At 46.0% G+C, this 26,199-nt stretch overlaps 1 protein-coding gene across 2 annotated transcripts in view; it reads right to left on the bottom strand.

Moving 5' to 3' along the window:
* The window catches only part of RABGAP1L (RAB GTPase activating protein 1 like), a 613,081-nt gene that overhangs the window by 453,127 nt on the left and 133,755 nt on the right, over positions 1-26,199 (bottom strand). For both annotated transcript variants that reach the window (XM_077453243.1, XM_077453242.1), the window contains exon 8: positions 9,527-9,593. In XM_077453243.1, coding sequence (XP_077309369.1) covers positions 9,527-9,593 — 67 coding nt within the window. The remainder of the gene's footprint in view (positions 1-9,526; positions 9,594-26,199) is intronic.

The following is a 26,199-nucleotide window of genomic DNA, read 5'->3' as shown; positions in this document are numbered from 1 at the left end:
CGCGGCACGGACAGGTGGCACTGGAGACACGCGGCACGGACAGGTGGCACTGGAGACACGCGGCACGGACAGGTGGCACTGGAGACACGCGACACGGACAGGTGGCACTGGAGACACGCGACACGGACAGGTGGCACTGGAGACACGCGACACGGACAGGTGGCACTGGAGACACGCGACACGGACAGGTGGCACTGGAGACACGCGACACGGACAGGTGGCACTGGAGACACGCGACACGGACAGGTGCCACTGGAGACACGCGACACGGACAGGTGCCACTGGAGACACGCGACACGGACAGGTGCCACTGGAGACACGCGACACGGACAGGTGCCACTGGAGACACGCGACACGGACAGGTGCCACTGGAGACACGCGACACGGACAGGTGCCACTGGAGACACGCGACACGGACAGGTGCCACTGGAGACACGCGACACGGACAGGTGCCACTGGAGACACGCGACACGGACAGGTGCCACTGGAGACACGCGACACGGACAGGTGCCACTGGAGACACGCGACACGGACAGGTGCCACTGGAGACACGCGACACGGACAGGTGCCACTGGAGACACGCGACACGGACAGGTGCCACTGGAGACACGCGACACGGACAGGTGCCACTGGAGACACGCGACACGGACAGGTGCCACTGGAGACACGCGACACGGACAGGTGCCACTGGAGACACGCGACACGGACAGGTGCCACTGGAGACACGCGACACGGACAGGTGCCACTGGAGACACGCGACACGGACAGGTGCCACTGGAGACACGCGACACGGACAGGTGCCACTGGAGACACGCGACACGGACAGGTGCCACTGGAGACACGCGACACGGACAGGTGCCACTGGAGACACGCGACACGGACAGGTGCCACTGGAGACACGCGACACGGACAGGTGCCACTGGAGACACGCGACACGGACAGGTGCCACTGGAGACACGCGACACGGACAGGTGCCACTGGAGACACGCGACACGGACAGGTGCCACTGGAGACACGCGACACGGACAGGTGCCACTGGAGACACGCGACACGGACAGGTGCCACTGGAGACACGCGACACGGACAGGTGCCACTGGAGACACGCGACACGGACAGGTGCCACTGGAGACACGCGACACGGACAGGTGCCACTGGAGACACGCGACACGGACAGGTGCCACTGGAGACACGCGACACGGACAGGTGCCACTGGAGACACGCGACACGGACAGGTGCCACTGGAGACACGCGACACGGACAGGTGCCACTGGAGACACGCGACACGGACAGGTGCCACTGGAGACACGCGACACGGACAGGTGCCACTGGAGACACGCGACACGGACAGGTGCCACTGGAGACACGCGACACGGACAGGTGCCACTGGAGACACGCGACACGGACAGGTGCCACTGGAGACACGCGACACGGACAGGTGCCACTGGAGACACGCGACACGGACAGGTGCCACTGGAGACACGCGACACGGACAGGTGCCACTGGAGACACGCGACACGGACAGGTGCCACTGGAGACACGCGACACGGACAGGTGCCACTGGAGACACGCGACACGGACAGGTGCCACTGGAGACACGCGACACGGACAGGTGCCACTGGAGACACGCGACACGGACAGGTGCCACTGGAGACACGCGACACGGACAGGTGCCACTGGAGACACGCGACACGGACAGGTGCCACTGGAGACACGCGACACGGACAGGTGCCACTGGAGACACGCGACACGGACAGGTGCCACTGGAGACACGCGACACGGACAGGTGCCACTGGAGACACGCGACACGGACAGGTGCCACTGGAGACACGCGACACGGACAGGTGCCACTGGAGACACGCGACACGGACAGGTGCCACTGGAGACACGCGACACGGACAGGTGCCACTGGAGACACGCGACACGGACAGGTGCCACTGGAGACACGCGACACGGACAGGTGCCACTGGAGACACGCGACACGGACAGGTGCCACTGGAGACACGCGACACGGACAGGTGCCACTGGAGACACGCGACACGGACAGGTGCCACTGGAGACACGCGACACGGACAGGTGCCACTGGAGACACGCGACACGGACAGGTGCCACTGGAGACACGCGACACGGACAGGTGCCACTGGAGACACGCGACACGGACAGGTGCCACTGGAGACACGCGACACGGACAGGTGCCACTGGAGACACGCGACACGGACAGGTGCCACTGGAGACACGCGACACGGACAGGTGCCACTGGAGACACGCGACACGGACAGGTGCCACTGGAGACACGCGACACGGACAGGTGCCACTGGAGACACGCGACACGGACAGGTGCCACTGGAGACACGCGACACGGACAGGTGCCACTGGAGACACGCGACACGGACAGGTGCCACTGGAGACACGCGACACGGACAGGTGCCACTGGAGACACGCGACACGGACAGGTGCCACTGGAGACACGCGACACGGACAGGTGCCACTGGAGACACGCGACACGGACAGGTGCCACTGGAGACACGCGACACGGACAGGTGCCACTGGAGACACGCGACACGGACAGGTGCCACTGGAGACACGCGACACGGACAGGTGCCACTGGAGACACGCGACACGGACAGGTGCCACTGGAGACACGCGACACGGACAGGTGCCACTGGAGACACGCGACACGGACAGGTGCCACTGGAGACACGCGACACGGACAGGTGCCACTGGAGACACGCGACACGGACAGGTGCCACTGGAGACACGCGACACGGACAGGTGCCACTGGAGACACGCGACACGGACAGGTGCCACTGGAGACACGCGACACGGACAGGTGGCACTGGAGACACGCGACACGGACAGGTGGCACTGGAGACACGCGACACGGACAGGTGGCACTGGAGACACGCGACACGGACAGGTGGCACTGGAGACACGCGACACGGACAGGTGGCACTGGAGACACGCGACACGGACAGGTGGCACTGGAGACACGCGACACGGACAGGTGGCACTGGAGACACGCGACACGGACAGGTGGCACTGGAGACACGCGACACGGACAGGTGGCACTGGAGACACGCGACACGGACAGGTGGCACTGGAGACACGCGACACGGACAGGTGGCACTGGAGACACGCGACACGGACAGGTGGCACTGGAGACACGCGACACGGACAGGTGGCACTGGAGACACGCGACACGGACAGGTGGCACTGGAGACACGCGACACGGACAGGTGGCACTGGAGACACGCGACACGGACAGGTGGCACTGGAGACACGCGACACGGACAGGTGGCACTGGAGACACGCGACACGGACAGGTGGCACTGGAGACACGCGACACGGACAGGTGGCACTGGAGACACGCGACACGGACAGGTGGCACTGGAGACACGCGACACGGACAGGTGGCACTGGAGACACGCGACACGGACAGGTGGCACTGGAGACACGCGACACGGACAGGTGGCACTGGAGACACGCGACACGGACAGGTGGCACTGGAGACACGCGACACGTGGCACTGGAGACACGGGCAGGTGGCACTGGAGACACGGGCAGGTGGCACTGGAGACACGGGCAGGTGGCACTGGAGACACGGGCAGGTGGCACTGGAGACACGGGCAGGTGGCACTGGAGACACGGGCAGGTGGCACTGGAGACACGGGCAGGTGGCACTGGAGACACGGGCAGGTGGCACTGGAGACACGGGCAGGTGGCACTGGAGACACGGGCAGGTGGCACTGGAGACACGGGCAGGTGGCACTGGAGACACGGGCAGGTGGCACTGGAGACACGGACAGGTGGCACTGGAGACACGGACAGGTGGCACTGGAGACACGGACAGGTGGCACTGGAGACACGGACAGGTGGCACTGGAGACACGGACAGGTGGCACTGGAGACACGGACAGGTGGCACTGGAGACACGGACAGGTGGCACTGGAGACAGGTGGGCATGTGTGTGTGTGTTTGTGTGTTTGTGTTTTACTGTGTGTGCGCGTGTTCTTCTCACTGACGCTGCAGCTGTTCATCTCTCCCTCCTCACACGCTGTTTCTGTGTGAGGAGGGAGAGCCGGCGATGAGAGATGATATATGTTTACATATGAGATCACCTCTCATTGGACAGGCCAATCGAGTGCTAAATGGCCGCTGTGATTGGCCATTTAGCACGATCTGCGATTGGCTGTGTCTAAGGGACACGGCCAACACAAAACCTCCCCAATGCGCGCCAGCTACGGCGCGCAGAAGGGAAGTAAACAGGAGGACGTCCAGGGACGCCCTCCCGGCAGTTAGTGTCCGCGCTGTAGCCGTCTTTTGGCTATAGTGCGGGCGCAAAGTGGTTAAAAGAGGACCTTTTCTTTTATATTTGCAGCTCTTTAATTTTCTGTAAAATGCAATATGGCAACCGGGAGTTGTTCTGCACACAGAATTTGTACAGAACATCCCCCTAGAAACATAATTTCCCACTTGTGTGATTGGCTCAGAAATTTTCCCAGAAGTCTGCACTAGTATCTGATACAAGTCAGATTTCTGGTATCCCCTGCAACAAAAATTTAATTTTTGGTGAGATGCTCCTAATAGGAAATAACGTCAGGATAGGAGACCCAACAGCTTTCCTTATTAGAGCCCTGCAGGTACACAGCTGATTGATAATTATGAAACCACTCCCATTAGACTCACTTTCCCACATGGATACAGACAAACACACAGGGATTTCTTCAGAACAACAAAAAGGTAGGAATCTGAAACAGTTTGTTAAAATCCTTGTAATGTACATAAATCACCCAGAGAGGAACGTTTTTTTTTTTTTCTCAACAAAGGTGGAGTTGAGCTTTTTACATTCTATGCATTAAGTAAAAAAAAAAAAAAAAAAAAATCCTTTGAGCTGCAGAATCCCCCCCTCCTTCTACTTACCTGAGCCTGATCCAGCATCGTTGATCGTTGGGAATGGACTAAAACCTCCAATGAATCCAGCTGCTATCAATCTGTCTACAGAGCCGCTCCTGTCATGCACAGTGCTGGATCGTGATGGGGCTCAGGTAAGTACAGAAGGGGGATCCCAGGCACAGAATGTTTTTTTACATTAAAGTGGTTGTAAAGTTAGAAGGTTTTTTTTATGTTAGTCATTCCATCCATTAAGATAAAAAAAAGTCTGTGTGCAGCAGCCCCCCCAATACTTACCTGAGCCCCATCTCGATCCAGCAATGTGCACAATAGCCTCAGCTGTCCAGCTGTGAGCACACTTGGCAGGGGCCCAAACCACTCTTTGTGGGACCCGAGAAGAGGAGGATCTGGGCTGCTCTGTGCAAAACCACTGCACAGAGCAGGTAAGTATAACATGTTTGTTATTTTTAAACAAAATAAACCCAATACTTTAATATCACTTTAATGCATAAAAAGCAAGGTATAAGGCCTTTAAAAAGAGGAGTTCCACCCAAAAATGGAACTTACACTTTTTCCGGGTCCCCCCCCCCCCTCCGGTGTCACATTTGGCACCTTTCAGGGGGGAGGGGAGAGCAAATACCTGTCTGTCTAATACAGGTATTTTGCTCCCACTTCCGGTCATAAATAGCTGTGCCACCCACGGGTATCTACGCCACTCCCCCTCCCCCCACTGTATTCTGGGATAGACACAGGTCCCAGAAAACAGCAGGGACCAGTGGGATGCGCAGTAGGGAACCGGGAAGTGAAGCTGCAAGGCGACGATGGTGGCGGCAGCACCTGACAACCGAAGAACAGGTCGGCTCTTCAGGTGGCGACATTGCGGGCGCCCTGGACAGGTAAGTGTCCATATTTTAAAAAAAGTCAGCAGCTGCAGTATTTGCAACTCCGCTTTAAAGTAGAACTATAGGCAACATTCTTTTTTTGTCATTATGACTAGAGCAAGGGAGTGTTAGAACCTGTGAGATTTTTTTTCTTTTTCTGCCATCTGTGTCCCACTGTGGAGATTTCCCTTCACTTCCTGTGCAAATAGCCAAGCAGGATGTGAGGAAATCCCTGCAAATTAAGGGAATTCCTTTGGGGTTCCCACATCACCAGAACTAGTGGCCCCATTGGAAGAATACCCCTCTATTACTTTTCTGGGGACAACGCAAAATTTGGGATTATCTAATACTTTCACTTTCAATGATAATGGTAAACAAGACAAATAGAGAAGGTGAATCTCTTTAAAGGGAATACAGACAGCAATAAAAACCTGACAAGTGTTCTAATCCCTCTGCACTCTATCCAAAACTAAAAGTTTTGCCTTTAGTTGTACTTTAAGGCTTTACAACCACTTTAAAGCGGGATTCCACCCTAAAGTGGAACCTCCGCTGATCGGATCCCTCCCCCCCTCCGGTGTCACAATTGACACCTTTCAGGGGGGAGGGGGGTGGAGATACCTGTCAAAGACAGGTATTTTCACCCACTTCCGGGCATAGACTCCTGAGGGAGTCTACGCCATTTCCTGCCCTGCCGCGCTGTCTGCTGGGACACACACGGGTCCCAGTGACAGCACGGAGATTTCCTATTGCGCGGCGCGGCTCGCGCATGCGCAGTAGGGAACCGGGAAGTGAAGCCGATTCGCTTTACTTCCTGATTCCCTCACCTAGAATGGTGACTACAGCAGCCGAGAGCCGAGCGATCGATCGGCATCGCTGGAACCCGGGACAGGTGAGTATCCATTTATTAAAAGTCAGCAGCTGTAGTATTTATAGCTGCTGGCTTTTAATATTTATTTTTTTGGTGGAATGCCTCTTTAAGAGTAACTTGGTAAGCATATGCAAATAAGTCTACAGCTCCACCTACTGGATGGAATAGGTAAACAGGAAATAGCCACAAATATTTCAAATTTATCAGACTACAAAAATTCAACCTTTTTCTTGGGTTGTTCATTTTTTTAGTCCTGAACATAGCCCATGTATGGAAATTAGAGTTTTAAAAAAAACCTTGACATTACTGCAGTTAAGTAATGTGGAAGCATTTCCTACAACAAACAGATGCTAAAACAGAAAGGTTTTAGAAAAGGACGCAATAACCTGTGTATGGTAAATGTTCCCTTTCCGACATAAAACTTGAAGATCACAGAAAATCAATTCACCCGTCAAAGCAGTATTAGCATGTATTGCATCGCCCTCTAGTGGTCACACAGAGCATTACATGTGTGGCTGAAAAAATGACAAACTGTTACAACACAGATGTGTTTGACCATTCTTATCCTGTTAAGCAAGCCGCACATAAAGAAAAATGTTCACGATTTGATCAAAAGATATATGGTTCAGAAAAATATTACGCACTTCAATAAACTGAACTTTTGTTTTGAAATGTAAAAAAAAAAAAAAATGTTTTTTGTTTTTAATTTAGCCTTTTTGTACTCAGAAGTGAATTTTAACAGCATCAACAAGTCTCCATTAACTCTATCACTAATTTTCATAGTTAAATTATTTTTATATTAAAAAAAAAAAAAAAAAAAAAAACATTTAGTAAACTGCTTAAAATCAAAATGGGTGTGCAAGGAGGTTCAAAGTCTTAGTGTGTTTTTTTTTTTTTTTTTTTTAGAAATCAGCCACAGCAGGAAAAGACAAGCCTGTTCCTTGCAGGCATGCTGCAGAGTGGGACCCTTGTTCTCTGTGCGGTAGCCCTGATCACATTGTGAAGCTTCCCATTCAGTCAGACCCAGAGCTCTCCAAGCAGCAGGGAGCATGATTGCAGTGCTATAGGCCTGGGTCACAAGGGCCACATCTGTACTTGGAGTGCCGCTCAAAGCTGGAGGCTAACAGGTGTCCCTACTGGTATTCAGAAAGTGGGAGCAGACATCAGGCACTAATTCAGAAGCGTTGACAAATGTGGGGTAAGATGCCACTCAAACCCGTCCCAGAGCTTCAGAAGTGGGTCTCAGCCAGGACTGCTCCAGCCACGCCCACTGACATGTTTCACCCTGCCACAAAAATCTGTGACCAAGCCCCCAGTAGGCGGGGCAAAAAATGTCAGGGAACGTGGCCGGAGCAGTGCTGGATGAGGCCATACATAACTATATTCACATCTGAAAACAATGAGTTAGTTTTAAGTGGCGTCTTAACCCACATTTGCCCACTCTTCTGAATTAGTGCCCGACGCCTGCTCCCACTTTCTGAATACCAGTAGGGATACCTGTTAGCCTCCAGCTAAGGGCCAGTAAACACCTGTGCAATTCTGGCATGTTCTTCTGCAATTTCTGTGATTTCCCCTGCAATGTTATTTTCAGTCCATTCATTTGAATGGGCTGAAATTGCACTGGATTGCACAGAAAAGTAGTGCATTTACTAGGTTTAAAAAAAAAAATGCACTGCATTAAAATTGCATTATGCTGATGTGCCCGCTTCTGGGTACCATTAACAATGTATTGGCACACTCAACAGATTATTGAAATATGATTATTTAGAAATAAATCTCTCAGCGGTCGGCTAATTCCAAGCTCCTATCTCTCCACAGTTACTCAGCTCTTGTCACTCCTGCCTACTTAAGCCATCCAACCCAGAGGATCCCTGCCTTCACCTTGGTCAACATTACAGAAACTATCTCCTGCGATCCTGTTCAAGACTTGCTTTACTGACATCCCTTCTGGCTCCAGATCCTGCTTGCTGTTCCACTATATTGATCTCTGACTTCTAGCTTGACTGACTATACGTTCCGGTTACTGAAAATTGAATATGTATTGACTACGTTTGTTCTTTTTACTTTTATTATTAAACAAGTGCGATTCAACTGTACTTCTGTCTCAGCCTGATTTCATGGTTTCTGACAAGTCTATAGCACTGTATCAGGGCAAAGTGATACGTTCTCGTTATCCTCCCCACCCCTCTTACTTCTCCTGTTCATATTCATCTTCCTATACAACAAATTTCTCTGTTGGTAGACTCCATGTAGTTATAAATCGGTTATATCTAGCTTTATACTTTCCTCAATGGTCTATTTTATCAGTGTGGTTTTATACTCCTGTACCTTTTGTATTGTACTGTAATTGTGTTGTCCCCCCCTATACATTGTAAAGCGCTGCGTAAACTGTTGGCGCTATATAAATCGTGTATAATAATAATACGTGTTCTGTCATTATATGTAAATAAATGTATACTTTTGTAACTTTTGTTTTGTTGTGCCTAAAAAGTCCAAGTTTTTTTTATCTAATTACTTCCAATCTCGATGGGGCGTGGCACTTTGTATCTATTAGTATCCACCGTACCACTCTGTTTATACAGTAATCATTTTCAATCTCCCATATGCTACCCTTGTACTCAGTAGGATATGTGGAGTATTTGACCTTTTCCCAGGATGCAGTGCCACAGAGCTGAGTGCCACATTGGAAGGCCTGAACAGTGTCACATGGAGGAAGAGGAAGAAGCTCTGACACCATGCACAAAGTTTGGACACAGTTTCTCCTGATTATGACATGTCAGGAAGTTATTTGTGCAGAATTGTAAAGTTACTGCTAGCTCAATGCCCCTACAATTAAATAAAAATATAGTTACCCTTTATATCACAGTCAAAGGACACAATATAATATTTACCATATCCAGAAGATGCATGTCGCTGTTCTTAACATTTTTGCCAGGACTGAGAAGCATCCCAAAGCACCTGTTACAAGGGGCGTACAAAATAGTGCGATTATTAATCAACATACTGCAAATACATAGTTACAAGTGACTTAATATCAAATCAAACAGAACAGGTTTTCCTGCAAAGCAGAAAGTAAATGGTGTAAAAAATATTTATGTAAACTGCGCTATACAAAAAAAAAAAAAAAAAATCGAAGAGTAAACAAGCAGCTGCTAGAAGTACGATACATAAAATAAAAACAAGAAAAATGTGTAGCAGCGCTAAAAAATAAAGTGCTAATTAATGAATTAATAATTGATCCCACTATAAAAAAATTAATTGTAATGACAAAATGAATTAATAACTGATCACACCATATAAAATTAATTGTAGTCACTAAATATAATTTTAAGTATAACAATCTGTAAAAGTGAATACGTGCAAAAATAGTGATTATAAATAAATATGAATGAATAAATAAAAGTCTTTAGTGAATGTAAACTCTGAAGAGGAATTGATGACAAATTCTTCTCTTCGTACGACGTCATCGTGCCCCGGCCACTCATGTATCCGGAGGACACAAACCCGGAAAGGAAGACCGGGGAAAGAGGTCAGTCCTCTTTACAGTGACAACGCAGCGCTGAAGGGCTTTGTTCTGAGGCAAGTCTCTCATAATGTGCTAGCATGCAATGCATAATAGCACATTATGACATAGCCTTGCAAGGAATTTTTTTTTTCTTTAAACAACTGTGGTTTACTAACGCTTTAAAGGCTTGTTTACACTTGCTTCATAATATGGCATTGGACATGTTTTTTTAAAACACTGAATGCCAATCAAAGTACCTGTCATGCATACTAGCACATTATGACATTGCTTTGCAGGGAATTTTTTTTTCTTTCAACAAATGTGGTTTACTAACGCTTTAAGGGCTTGTTTACACTTGCTTCATAATATGGCATTGGACACTTTTTTTTAAAGCGCTCTGAATTTACTTAGCTTAAAGTTCTGTTTACACAATGCGTTTGCTTTGCTTTCCTTAAGAAATTATACATGTGTCGCTTTCTTGGTGCTTCAAAACCTCCATGTAAGTCAGCACCTGCAGCATTTGAGAGGCTTATATTCAGCTTTAGGTTCGCTTTGGAGGTATTACAGGTATGAGATATCCAACAAGCGAACCAGAAAGGCATCATCAGCAGTCACTTCCAGTTCATATGTATATATCCTGGGAGTGCCTAGTGCAGTTTTTCTCAATTCCAGTCCTCATAGCGCACCAACAAGTCATGTTTTAAGGCTTTCCATTATTTTGCACAGGTGATTTGATCAGTTCCACTACCTGAGGACTGGAATTGAGAAACACTGGTCTAGTGCAAACATCACATCTGGTGTGCAGCAAAAAGTAGCAGTAAGGTGAGCAGGGTCTGGACCGGAGTGGAGCAACTAGCAGGCGACACACATGGTGTGTAACATGTGAATGCTATAGCAGAAGGTGAGCCAGGACAAGAGAGAGAGAGGACTGAGCAGGAGAGGATCAGAAGGGCTGGGGAACCAGAGCAAAAGAAACTAGCAATGTCACATGTGGTCAAGTGTGTTGGAGCAATATAGTGGGCGGGGATCAGAGAGAGAGGAGGATGAACAAACCAGTGGATTACTTCTGAGTGGGGGGATCAGCAGAGCTGGAGGTTACTACTGAGCTGGGAATCAGGAAAGCTGGAGATACTACTGAGTGCGGTATCAACAGAGTTAGGAGTACTACTAATCAGGGGATCTGCTGAACGAGGGTACCTATGAGCTAGGGATCTACTGAACAGTGGTAATATTGAGCTGAATCGATGATCTGCTGAGTGGATGTACTACTGAGCTGGGGATCTACTGTGCCCTATTAAAACAAATAAAAAATCAATACACACACAGGGCATTTGCTGAGCTTAATTAAAATTTCAAAAAAGCATGAAAAAGACATCAAAAAAAGCATGTTAAAGTGGTGGGCACTTCAATGTGTGGTAAAGTCGAAGCAAGTGTTAAAGAGGAAGTAAACCCTGATGAGTTTACTTCCTCTTTTTTCCCTGCAAAGGTAAAGCATAATGGACTACTATGCATCGCATAGTAGCCCATTATGTGTCACTTACCTGACACAGGAGCCAGCGAAGTCGCCGCTGTCCCCTGTAGTCCGGCGCATCCATCTTGCTGGTGGCGTCTCGCAGCTCCGCCGAATGACAGCGGCGAAGCCGCGATGACGTCACTCCCGCGCATGCGCACGGGAGTCGCGTCTCGCAGCTCCGCCGCCGTCATTCGGCGAAGCCGCGATGACGTCACTCCCGCGCATGCGCACGGGAGTCGACAAATGTGGCAGCTCTATTCTTGGAACTGCCGCGTTTAGTGCGCCTGCATGCGCCGTAGACAGCGGTGCCCATTTTCGGGCAAATATCTCCTAAACCATATAGGTTTAGGAGATATTGCTTGGACCTACAGGTAAGCCTTAATCTAGGCTTACCTGTAGGTCAAAGTGGTTTGTAAGGGTTTACAACCACTTTAATGAGCCCTAAAAGGTGACACTTAAGTTTTGGGCAGGTGGTGCTCGACATCTGCAGCTGAATACTAGGATCTGCTAACCTGCAGTAGGGGTTATGAATACTAGGATCTGCTAACCTGCAGTAGGGGTTATGAGGACACCTTACATGCTGATGCAGTTTGCATTATACAATTATACAATGCAGTAAAAAAGTATTTTCCCCCTTTTTTTTTTTTTTTCCCCATTCGTCACACTTAAATGACTCAGATCAAACAAATTTTATTACAGAAAGATAACCCGAGTAAATACAAAATGCAGTTTTTGAATGATGGTTTCCTTTAGTAAGGCAAAAAAGTCTGTCCAAACCTGCCTGGCTTTATGTGAAAAAAGTAATCGCACCCTAAACCTAATAACTGGTTGCGCCACCCTTGGCGGCCACAACTGCAATCAAGTGTTTGCGAGGAGTCTTTCACATAGATGTGGAGCAATTTTTACAACATGAAAGGCCCATGTAAGGTCATGATTCAGCATCTCAATTTCGGCGGCACAGTGGTGTAGTGGTTAGCACTCTCACCTAGCAGTAAAAAGGGTCGCTGGTTCAAATCCCAATCACGACACTACCTGCCTGGAGTTTGCATGTTCTCCCTGTGCCTGCGTGGGTTTCCTCTGGGTACTCCAGTTTCCTCCCACACTCCAAAGACATGCAGGTAGGTTAATTGGCTTCTATCCAAAATTGGCCCTAGTCTATGAGTGGGGACCTTGGATTGTGGGCTCCTTGAGGGTAGGGACCAATGTGAGTGTGAAATGTACTGGGATAGGGACAATTGTAGACACTTACTCAGGTTGAACTGGATGGACTGGTGTCTTTATTCAACCTTACTAACTATGTAACTATGTAACTATGTAATTTAAGTCTAGGCTTTGACTAGGCCAATCCAAAACCTAAATTTTACTTAGTTTACACGCAGCCTCTGTAAGACCCCTTTCACACTGGGGCGTTTCTGGGCGTTTTCCAGGCGCTTTAGCGTTAAAAAAAAGCGAATGTAAAGCGATTGAAAGAAGCTCCAACTGCAATCCCAATGTAAAAGCCTGAGTGCTTTCACACTGAGATCCCTTTCACACTGGGGCATTTTTCAGGCGCTGTAGCATTTAAAAATCGCATGTAAAGTGCCTGAAAGAAGCCTCAACTGCAATCCCAATGTAAAAGCCCCAGTGCTTTCACACTGAGGCGTTGGGCTGGCAGGGCGTCAAAAAAAGTCCTGCAAGCAGCTTCTTTGCAGTGCTTTTGGAGCGATAAATACAACGCTCCTAAAGTGCCCCTTCCCATTGGAATCAATGGGAAGCGCCTGTATAACACCTGAAAAGCGCTATTGGCAGCAGAGTTTTGTGGGCGCTTCTAACCCTTTATTTGGCCACTAGCAGGGGTTAAAAGCGCCCCAATAACGCTCGAAAAACGCTGGTAAAGCACTGCTAGTTTAAGCGGCGCTTTACGAGCGTTTTTGAGGCGCTGACATTGTGAAAGGGCTCTTAAAGCACTTGGGCTTTCACATTGGGATTGCAGATGAGGCTTCTTTCAAGCGCTTTACAGGCGCTTTTTTTTAACGCCAAAGAGCCTGAAAAAAGCCCCAGTGTGAAAGGGGTCTAATAGGAAATCTCCGGGGCTGCCATTGGACGTCTGTTCTGTCCATTAAAGGAGATGGGACTTTCTATTAAAGATGTCACCAAGAAAACAGGAGTTTTTCCTGTATGCAATCTTTTGGCGCAAGGCCCTTCCCCTCCCAGGCTGCAGATGGATGGGCATCAATTGTTCTGAAATGATGGCAATGGGGGGGGGGGCTGCACTCATGGCAACGGGGGGGGGGGCTGCACTCATGGCAACGGGGTGGGGGGGCTGCACTCATGGCAACGGGGTGGGGGGGCTGCACTCATGGCAACGGGGTGGGGCTGCACTCATGGCAACGGGGTGGGGCTGCACTCATGGCAACGGGGTGGGGCTGCACTCATGGCAACGGGGTGGGGCTGCAGGTAGCCACTGACCCTTATTTTGCTTCAGAGTTATTTATTAAAAAAAAAAAAAAAAATCCTGAAACTTCCCTCTTAAAGTGAAGGAGCGTGTTATACGTCAATAAATCCTGTATACCCAAATAACACTCCTGCACTCATCTCTTTACTAACACCGCCACAAAAGGCAAGAGAATTCTTGTTGGGCAGTGTATTAGTGCTCGAACTAACAAACTTAGACCGAATTTTAAATGTTTCAAAGAATGTCAGGTAAAATGGTCGGCCCTCACGTATGTTCGATTCATCAAATCTGGCCCCCTTTGAGAAAAGTTTGAACACCCCTGACTTAAGAGGTCTGACAAAATAATGAGGAAATGTGCAGAACGGCCACACCGCAGGCTCAGAAATGGGAAAATGATAACATTTTGAAAGCGTGGCAATCTTTGTGTTGCACAGTGTGTAACAGGAAATGAACAGAACATAATTGGGGTGAGGAGAGGATCAAGAACAGGCGAGCTGATGAAATGATAGAAGTGGCGTTCCTTTGGCCAGATCAGATGGTTTGGGAACAGAAGCCAAAAGGACAGAGAATAAAACAGCGGTGCCACTCAAGTGGAGCTTCTGTGTGCGGGAAAGACAAAGATATGAGCTGCATTCACCGGCCACGGTTCACAATAGCAAAAAAAAAAACCCTCAATACTCAACATTACCGGAGTCATATGGCGGTAATTAGAATAACTATGACAGAATGTCAAAGTATTTGGATCATATTCAGTAAAGCATTTTAGTTTAAACTAACTCAAAGCCCAGCTTCAGTACCCCCTACCAGTCTTCTCCTCCTTCCCTCAAGCCCACTGCTGACATTTTTTTAAATTATCATATACATAACTTTCCTGCAGGTCTACTGGCTGGTGATGTAACAAGCGGGTCCTCTTCTCCAGCAGTGGGCAGTCCTCCACAGCATTGTACAGCCCAGCAAGTTCTGATGAACCCCCCCCCCCCACCCCCAAAGGGAGTGTCTGTGGCACAATGGGTTCACAGGAAGTAGGTGACAATAGACATCATTCAACACAGAAAAGCAGCAACAAGAAAAGGACAGCTTGGAGTGTTGGTAAAGGGGCGAATATTGCTGCAAAATCGGCTTTTGTATTTTTAGATGCCTTGGGCAATATTTTTTCTAAATCCTGGAGTTGGGTTTTAGGTTCAGTAACCCACAGCAACTAAACAGAATTCACTCTACTGAAGTCAGACCCATACAAGACAGATTCTGATTGGCTGTTCTAGGTAACAAATTTTAAAATATATATGTTAAGGCAAAATATACACCCTAGTCATCCTGGGTTATCACAGGGTGTCTTCTAGCACTGTAAAATTTGACAGCAGCCACTGCTACTGAGAAAAGTTACACAAATTGCCCACCCCTCAACAAAACTTGTATTACTGTTCTCCCACACTGCATTGCATTCTGTGAATGAAGGTGAAGAAGTAAAATGGGAGGATATTCCCTGGGATAACATCAAGAGTTCTGTGAATGGCTAAGAGAGCAGAAAAGGGACAGGCGAACGGCATTACTTTGCTCAGTAGCAGTGGCAGTTGTTAACCTTTACAGCGCCAAAATATAACTGTTCAGGACAGTATCCTGAGACTTTGAGAAACCACAGGAGGGAAGATTGGTACTAGAAGCAGCTGCCTGCAGGTAAAGATACGGTATACAAATTGTCATGCAACTTCATTCTCTGTCACAGTGAGGGGTCAGGCCCGGAGGCTACAACAGAAGAGGCTCCCACCAACCAAGCAGAAGAGGTATACAAGCAGGTCACCCCTCATGGATGACGCAGGCTCAATTGAGCCCCAAGCACTAACCAGTATTCACCAGATCTCCTGGTGGTGGAGATGGGTTTTGCTGTGTGTTAATACCAGGTCATGGTCCTCAGGATCACCCCACCAGGAGGTGGGAAAGTCGGAGTCCAGTAGCAGATAGGGATCAAGCAGAAGCGTAGTCAGCAAACAAGCCAAAGGTCGGTAACAAATGGTTTCAAGTTGGGATCAAGCTGAAGCGTAGTTGAGGAATAAGCCAAATGACGTAACAAGAGGTATAGATATGGTGGAGGTGGAGATATAGACAGCATCAGGACAAGAGCGAAATATTGAATAAAGAACAAAGTATTTTGGCAAACAGGCAGTGCAAAGGCATGATTTAAATAGAAAGTTCATGGAAGGAGCACAAGGTTCAAGGTTCAAAAAAAAAAAGACACAAGGCAAGGTGTCTAAGGAATCAGGCAGGGAGCATCTCAGGTGGTTCAGCAAGAAGAGATACTGCAGACACAGTAGAGGTTGCAGGTTCAGATCTGGGCCCTGACAGTGTCCCTTTAATTTGTAAAGTCTTTAGTAAGCTGTTGGTGCTATATAAATCCTGAATAATAATAAACTTTCACTGCACTCCCCTGCAGCTATATTGCACAGGGGACTGCAGTAAAATACCCAGTATTTCCAGGTATGGAGGGAAGCATGTAATCCCAAGATAGAGAACTCAGGCCTAGTGACCATTTACCAGGTCCAAAAAAAAAAATGACCCTCCAGTGAAAAGAACAAAATTTTTTTACCCTGGGTAAGCTCTGACCATCATCCAACACAGAGCTTACACAGTGATTAATGTCTCTGCTGATGCAGTGGCAGGGGAGCGTGGGGAAGGTGATATTAGTAAAGAGTGAGATTTTAAGAGACTCTCACCTTACTATAAAACGTGACAAGGTTTCTTTAAATGCACCATCGCTGCCTATACGCGCCCTTACCTGTGCAACCCTACCACTTGGTTCACCGGTGGTAGAGTAAAAGTCTAAGCTATGAAAACACTAGTCAGCTTCCGCTATAACCTATACTGAAGGCCTGATGGTGGCCTTGCCTTATTTATCTAAAAAAAAAAAAAAAAATTAGCTCAGGCTGCGTTCACCCCTTTCCACCCACAACAGTCTACTCCGACTATGGTGCAATTCTTTCAATCCGTTCTTTGACAAGTCCAAAGCTCACAATTATTTTGTCACAGGTATACGAAAATATCTGCTCTATGCCCTATTAGACAAGCCTAACAAAAGCTGCAATGAAGCAGAACTTCAAAAGTTAACATTTAATTATCAATATTAAAATAATAACAGGGTGACACATGAAAGGATTATCGGCAATGGGAGCGGGTATTAATGGATGGTGGTTATGAAGCTATACACAAAGAGCTTTATTACAGCCATCATAAACGTAATTATATAGATTGAATGAACAATCTGCCTCATCACCAACTCAGGAATATTACAGAAACCAGGATATTCCACACTGCAATCACTGCTAAAAGAGCTACAAACCATTCCACACGGACAGCAGGGTTGTCAGGATCACAAAACTGTCAGTGGAGTGGGCAAACGAGGACATGAAAGCCCCAATAACGAACGTCTCTTGTTTGGGCCCAGTTGGTCTGTTAAATATACAGTTTAACCACCTAAGCCCCGGACCAAGCCCCTTTTTGCGGTTCGGCACTGCGTCACTTTAAACGGACAATTGCGCGGTCGTGGGACGTGGCTCCGAAACAAAATTGACGTCCTTTTTTTTCTCACAAATAGAGCTTTCTTTTGGTGGTATTTGATCACCCCTGGCGGTTTTTATTTTTTGCGCTATAAAACAAAAGAGCGTTTCATTTTGCTATAATAAAAATCCAACAAAAATATATTTAAAAAAAAAACTTTTTTTTTTCCTCAGTTTAGGCCGATACGTATTCTTCTACATATTTTTGGCAAAAAAAAAAAAAATTGCAATAAGCGTTTATTGATTGGTTTGTGCAAAAGTTATAGCATCTACAAAATAGGGGATAGATTTATGGCACTTTTATTACTTTTTTTTTTTTTTTTTTTTTACTAGTAATGGCGGCGATCAGCGATTTTTATTTGACTGCGACATTATGGCGGATACGGACAATTTTGACACATTTTTGGGACCATTGGCATTAATACAGCAATCAGTGCAATTAAAAATGCACTGATTACTGCAAAAATGTCACTGGCAGTGAAGGGGTTAACCACTAGGGGGCAGTATAGGGGTTAAGCGTGTGCTTTTTTAAAGAGGAGGGCCGGTTAAAATAAAAAAAAAAAAAAAGTCAGCAGCTGCAAACACTGCAGTCGCTGACTTAATAAACACACTCACCTGTCCAGGGCGCCCGCGATGTCGGCCGCCCGAGGCCGCCCCGTCCCTCGGCTCTCGGGTCCCGGCGCCGCCATTCCCTGTAAGGGAAACAGGCAGTGGAGCCTTATGGCTTCACTGCCCGTTTCCTACTGCGCATGCGTGAGTCCCTCAGCTACTGCGCATGCGCGAGTCCCGCAGCGCTTTCCGAATGGGACGCGCTGTGTTCTGGAACACACAGTTCCCAGAACACAGCGCGACTCATTACCCAGAAGACGCCGCGACGAAGACAGAAGACAGAAGATCTCCACGGAGGAGGAAGAGGAAGATTAGGATAAAGTGCCTAGCAACAGGCATTTCTGGTAAGTAAAAAAAAAAAATTTTTTTCATTTTTTTTTTTTTTTTAGATTTTTTTCTAATTTTTAAAATGTTTTTGTTTTTCAGGGTGGCCCTCCACTTTAACTGTAGGGGGGCGTGGCTTGGCGTCTGACGTCACTGATAGTCTTTCCCTATAACAGGGATCAGACGATCAGCGAGAGGCTCAGTAGGAAGCATGAGGAGAGGTTTGTTTACACTTACCTCTCCTCGTTCTTCAGCTCTGTGACCCAATCGTGGGACACCGGCGGCGATTGAGTCCGCGAGTCCCACTGGCCACGGAGCTCATGACCGGGTCGCGAGTGCGGCGGCGTGCTCGCAACCCACGGCTGGGCACTTAAAGGGCAACGTACCTGTACGTGCTTGTGCCCAGCCATGCCATTCTGCCGATGTAGATCGGCATGAGGCGGTCCTTAATCAGTTAAAGTGTTCTGTTATATCCGTTTGAGAAATTGAAGAAAAACTGCGGATTCTGACAGAAATCCAGAAAACTTCAACTTTTCAGGCCCCATTCACACTTCAGCATTTTGTAGCTTGAAGCTCGAATCTCCAAAATGCCGGAGGAGAAAAAAAAACAATTATTCTCTATGGAGATGGTTCACATTTCTCCTCTAAGTCACCTGCAGCCAAACAAGTTCTGGAGCGGTTTTTGTAGCTCGAATCGGGCAGATGTGAGCATTTTTTGGTGCATTTTTATTCCCGTTTTTTCGCGTTTTCGTGTGCATTTGCATGTTTTTCTGCTAAAAAGAATTTAATAGTAATATATGAATAAATGAATGTAAAATAACTAACTACACAAATAACTAAAAATCATTATAAATAAAATAAACTAAAATAAGTAATACATAAATAAACCCCAAACTAAAAAAAACTATTAGTATTAATAAAATAATACATAAACACCCAAAAAAAAAAAACTATTAGTAATGCATTTATTTTTTTAAGGGTTAGGGTAGTAGTAGCAATAGTAGTAACACACTAACAAAAAAATAAATAAAAAATAACCCCAACTCTAACCCCTTACCCCAGCAGAAAAAAAAGAAAAACAACAAATGAATAATAAAAAAATAAAAGATAATGTAAAAGGTAAAAGATCTGAAATACCTAGCAACAAATGATACAACAGATGATAGTTTTCTCTATTGGCTAATAAAAAAAATGCAAAAGCTCAAAAAAGCTGCACAAAAATTCACAACTCCTGCATAAAAATGCCCCAAAATCGCTTTAATAAATAAACACAAAACAATGCAGGAAAAACACAACTAAAGAAAAAGACACTACACTCAGGTGTGAATGCAGCCTCAGTGTTATCTGCCTATGCAAATATTCAAATGCAGACTGCCCTAGGTCATGCACATATCTGATACTGAGCCTTTATGTTTGAAAGAAATGCAATCCAAAGAATGAGCAGATCAGTGAGTTGGACTAGGGAGGAAAGAGCAAAATTATGCTAGAAGTATTCCAGCCAGGAAGTGAGATGGGCTCGATCTGCCTTGCTGCAGCTTCTAATGCATATTGTGAGATGCTCACAGTGTGCAGTGAAATCAGTGTAAGCCATTTCAGTACAGTAGAGAAGCCTGTTAAATGTCTTGAAGCTAAGAAAGAAATACATTTGTCTTTATTAGATGGCCAAGCGCACCCTATCAATAAGATTCACTAGACTAGACCCACCACCTGCCGAATTCAAGCAAGCTAGTGAACATACGCAAAATACAAAACGTTGAGTACATAACTGAAAAACTCTATGTAGACTTACAAACTGGTTTACATAAGATGCCTTCTAGTGCATTTTTTAACTGCATTCAGAATGCATGCACAGTGTCTGCCATGTATTCCAATGGCCCTAGTTCACAACAGTGCAGTCAGTTCCAACAAACGTACAACCTGCTGCATTTGTTTTCATCCAGAACGCATCGAAAGGCAACAGAATGCACTGAAAAGCACACTCTCCTAATTAAAAATAGAGATTTTTCAATTGTCAAAACAATGAAAAAATAAATAAAAAAGGAGGGGGGGGGGGGGGGACACACAAACTGGTAGGCATTAAAAATGCAGCAAAAACATGCATTAATGCCTATGCAAAAATGCATCCGAACTGCTAAAATTGTGGCGTGAAGAAGCGCTGAAATTCTCCTGTAAGCTATGCACACCTGAAGACAATTTACAGTATAGAACTTCTGTTATTGTTAAGGTTTAATAAAACATGGGATCCATGGGTCAAATACCTAACCAATGACCCCCGAACCCTACCCGTTTAGATTGTATTCTGAATTGGGAGGACTGGAGCGTGGAGTTCTCCCCCCTCCATCTCCTCTCTCTCCTTCTAGTACCCCTCTTTTTCTTGGCTTCCTGGCCTTCTTTTTCTGTTCATACTTCCATTTCTTCTATTTGACAATTCTGGCACTAGGTTTGTTCTTATACTACAGACAGTGTGGCTGTCCTCCCACAAGGGAGGTTGACTGACATTAAGAATATGCAGGGGAATTTCAGGAACAAATGAGAGAATTCCTTCATTTATAAGGGTAAAGTGCAGAGCCGTCTTTAATATTGATTTGACCCTGGGCAAAACTTTTCTTGGGGGGCCCCCTCCCCATGCAGTTTCGCTCTCCACCTGCTCTGAGACATACAATAAATAGCAGCTAGACTCAAAATCAGTTTACTGAATCAGATCAGGCAGCTATTGCGATTGGTTGCCAGAGGTTTCAGTGTATCATTACCGCTCACTGACTGGTTAGCTAGAGGTTACAGAACACATTACAGCTCACTGGTTAGCTAGAGGTTACAGCACATGATTTCTGCTTGTTGATTGGTTGCTAGAGATTACTGTGGATATGATCTCAGGGGGGCATGATATACATATCAATGCTGCCGGCCACTTCTATTTACATATGAATGCCAGTAATTTACATGTAAACACAGGGTCTCCAGGTGAGTCATCTGGGTCACAGCACAGGACTAAATCCTCAAGGGGCAAGGGAATTTAAACCAGCATAGTTGGCAAGTATGAAGCAGCTGCTTTGGGCCCCACAACAACGACAGGGCCCAGGGCAGCTGCCCCTTTTGCCCTGCCTTAAAAACTGCCCTGGTAAAGTGTATACAGCTACCAAAATCTCATATAGCCCCCAGATTAAATATTGCCTTTCAGGCTGCAGGTATGCCAAAGTAGATTAAAATAAGTACGAAAATAAACTTTTGCTACATGATTGGGGTAGGAGATATGGTAAAGATAGCTTATCATTCTTTTATAAGTATTTGGTATACACCGCCTGCATTTTAATCTTAAAATACCTAGAAATCTCTACTTTTGTTTCAGTATTACTGTCTTTTTTTTTTTTTTTTTTTTTAATACAGCTGAGGCGCTGTAAATCTTGTAACATTGCTTGACGTTGGCTTAATTTTTTTGAACTGAACTTCCTTTGCCTTTTTTATGAAAACTTTTAATAAAAATTATTGAAAACAAAAATCAGCAGAGCTTCCCCTCATTTATTAAGCAACTGCACTTGCAAAGTGCACAGTCTATTTACATTTAGTAAATCCACCTTATAGTGTTTAGTGCATGCATTCCTTTTCCTATTTATATTCTTCCCCAGTTTTACAGGCATGCCAAGCTATCCAGCAAACAATTATACTTATAGGGACATTTAAACATAACTTCTGCTTTAACTTCTTAAAACTACAGGCGCATCTCAAAAAATTTGAATATCAAAAAGTTACATTTATTTCAGTAATTCAATTCAAAAAGTGAAACTCATATTTTTATATAGATGCGTTAAACACAGAGTGATACGTCCCAAGCATTTCTCTCTTTTAATTTTGACGATTATGGCTTACAGCTAGTAAAAACCCAAAATTCAGTATCTCAGAAAATTAGATTATTACATAAGACCAATAAAAATAAGAATTTAAAATTCACAAATGTTGGCTTACTGAAATGTACTGTATAGTATGCACCCAATACTTGGTCAGGGCTCCTTTTGCAATAATTACTGCATTAATGCAGCGTGGCATGAAGGCGATCAGTCTACAGCATTGCTAAGGTGTTATGGAAGCCCAGGTTGCTTTGATAGCGGCCTTCAGCTCCTCTGCATTGTTGGGTCTGGTGTCTCCCATCTTCCTCTTGACAATATCCCACAGATTCTCTATGGGGATTAAGTCAGGAAAGTTTGCTGGGCAATCAAGCACAGTGATTCCATGATCATCAAACCAGGTATTGGTATTTTGGGCAGTGTAGGCAGGTGCCAAGTCCTGCTTGAAAAAATTCAGCATCTCCTTAACGCTGGTCAGCAGAAGGAAACATGAAGTGCTCTAGAATTTCCTGGTAGGGGGCTGAGCTGACTTTGGACTTGACTTCTTTTAACCATTTTACTTTACAGATCATGTCTATGCATCAACCCCTGAACAGTGAGAATGAACTCACGAAACGCGTCAGTATAAACTTAATGGATTTGTACATTTGGGCCAACTGTTTGGTACTATGACACCTTTTCCCAGTTCTATTGCTGGCCTACTCAATAAACCTATACCATGTTTTTATAACTGGCTGTGTGGCGCTTCAACTACAGTCCCAATGGGAAAAACTCTGTATTTGTTTCATAAAAAACAGTGGAACACCACCAGCAGATAACATGGCTCTCCAAACCATCACTGACTGTGGAAACTTCACACTGGACCTCCTGCAACTTGGATTCTGTGCCTCTCCACTCTTCCTCCAGACTCTGGGACCTTGATTTCCAAATTAAATGCAAAATGTACTTTAATCTAAAAAGAGGACTTTGGAGCACTGAGCAACAGTCGAGCCCTTTTTCTCCTTAGCCCAGGTAAGATGCTTGGACGTTGTCTGGTTCAGGAGTGGCTTGACACAAGGAATGGAACAGTTGTAGCCCATGTTCTGGATACGTCTGTGTGTGGTAGCTCTTGCAGCACTAACACCAGCGGTAGTCCACTCCTTGTGAATCTCCCCCAAATTCTTGAATGGCCCTTGTTTCACAATCCTCCCATGGCTGTGCTTATCCCTGTTACTTTTGCACCTTTTTCCACCACACTTTTTCCTTCCAGTCAGCTTTCCGTTAATATGCTTGGATACAGCACTCTGAACAGTCAGCTTCTTTAGCAATGACCTTTTGTGGCCTACCCTCCTTGTGGAGGGTGTCAATAACTGTCTTCTGAACAACTGTCAAGACAGCAGTTTTCCCACTGAACCAGACCAAGAGACCATTTAAAAGGCTCAGGAAACCTTTACAGGTTTTGGAGTTAATTAGCTGATTAGAGTGTGACACCACGAGTCTACAATATTGAACTTTTTCACAATATTCCGATTTTCTGAGATACTAAAATTTTCTGTTTTCAGAAGCTGTAAGCCATAATCAACAAAATTAAAAGAAAAAAATGCTTAAAATATATCACTGTGTGTAACGCACCTATATAAAATATGAGTTTCACTTTTTGAATTGAATTACTGAAATAAACTATTTGCTGATACTCTTTTTTTTTTTGAGCTGCACCTGTATTAGCCGACGTGGGGCTTAAATTTATTTGTTCCTTAACCACTTAAGGACCGCCTTCTGCACATATACATCGGCAGAATGCCATGGCTGGGCACAAGCACGTACCGGTACGTTGCTCTTTAAGTGCCCAGCCGAGGGTCGGGAGCGCGCTCCCAACCTGGTCCTGAGCTCCGTGACCATGGCACCAGCGGACCGGATCGCCGCTGGTGTCCAGTGATCGGGTCACATAGCTGAAGAACGAGGAGAGGTCTGTGTAAACAAACCTCTCCCCGTGCTTCCTACTGTGCCTGTCACTGATCGTCTATTCCCTGTTATAGGGAAAGACTATCAGTGATGTCACATGCCAGGCCACGCCCCTACAATAAAAAAAAAACACATAATGTCATACATAACCCCTCCTCGCCCCCTAGTGGTTAACTCCTTCACTGCCAGTGTCATTTACACAGGAATCGGTGCATTTAAATATCACTGATATCTGTATAAATGACAGACAATGGTCCCAAAAATGTCCGATGTCTCTGCCATAATGTCGCAGTCACAATAAAAAAAAAAAAAAAAAAATTATAAAAATGCTATAAAACTATCTCCTATTTTGTAAACGCTATAACTTTTGCGCAAACACATCAATAATCGCTAATTGCGATTTTTTTACCAAAAATATGTAGAAGAATACGTATCGGCCTAAACGGAGGGAAGAAAAAGATTTTTTTTATATTTTTTGGGGATATTTATTATAGCAAAAAGTAAAAAATATTGCATTTCTTTCAAAATTGGCCCCTTATTTTTGTTTATAGCGCAAAAAATAAAAACTGCAGAGGTGATCAAATACCACTAAAAGAAAGCTCTATTCGTGGGAAAAAAAGGATGCCAATTTTTTTTGGGAGCCACGTCGTAGGACCGCGCAATTGTCAGTTAAAGCGACGCAGTGCCGAATCGCAAAAAGGGGCTTGGTCCTTTGGCTGCAAATTGGTCTGGGGCTTAAGTGGTTAAAGGGGTTGTAAAGTCAGAAGTTTTTTATCTTTATTCATTAGGATAAAAAGCCTTCTGTGTGAAGCAGCCCCCCTAATACTTACCCGAGCCCCATCTCTGTCAATCGATTGGCTAAGACACAGCTGCAGCGCCATTGGCTCCCACTGCTGTTAAAGTCAGTTAGCCAATCAGGAGAGAGAGAGGGAGGGAATGGACACACAGAGCTACAGCTCGGCTTGGGTGCCCCCATAGCAAGCTGTTTGCTGTGGGGGCCCTAAACAGGAGAGAGGGGCCAGGAGCAGAGAAGAGGGACCCGAAAAGAGGAATATCTGGGCTGCTCTGTGCAAATCCACTGCACAGAGCAGGCAAGAATAACATGTTTGTTACTTTTATAGAAAAAAAAAAAAAACAAGACTTTCTAATCACTTTAAAAAGGAACTAAAAAAAAGAAAAAAAAAATTTGCTAACAGGCAGGCTTTTAATTGCAGAAGAGACATGCAATGACTCCTCTGCAATAAAATACACTTGCCTGCCTGTCCACAATCCCCTATTGAATGTGCACTGAGCTGGGAAGATCAAAGCTGCCGAAGACCGGCTCCTGCAATACGTTGGAACGATGCCAGTAAGGGACCTCTGAACAGAGATAAGCCTTTAACTAAATTCCATCTAAAACTACATGTCCATTTTAGACTACCTTGATGATGATGCTGCAGTGAGTTCACTACAGAACGTTGTTATCTTATACAGGAAGTAGAAAATAAACAGATCTATAGGTAGGATCAACTAGTTATAAACATGATGGGGGACTCATAAAAATAAAAAGCTTAGCCTAGAAGGGCTAGTCCTGTGAAGGCCTGCTTTAAAGTGGTTGTAAACCATGGTTGCTCAATCTGTGGCCCTCCAGCTTTTGCAGAACTACAAGTCCCATCACGCCTCTGCCTTTAGGAGTCAGGTTAGTTTAACTGACAAGTCTTGCAGTTCCACAACAGCTGGTGGGCCACGGATTGAGCACCCATGTTGTAAACCCTTACATATTCCCAGTGAATTAACTGGCCTCAGGTGACGCACAGAGAATAAACAAACCCTCCTGTGCCCATTTATATGCAGTCTTCTCTACAACCTCTC

The sequence above is a fragment of the Lithobates pipiens genome, unplaced genomic scaffold (genome assembly GCF_037356315.1).
Source record: "Lithobates pipiens isolate NorthernLeopardFrog02 unplaced genomic scaffold, aLitPip1_a1.2 Scaffold_23, whole genome shotgun sequence".
In the NCBI taxonomy this organism is placed as follows: domain Eukaryota; kingdom Metazoa; phylum Chordata; class Amphibia; order Anura; family Ranidae; genus Lithobates; species Lithobates pipiens.
The sequence above is the reverse complement of the archived record's forward strand: the minus strand, read 5'-3'. Positions and strand labels throughout refer to the sequence as shown.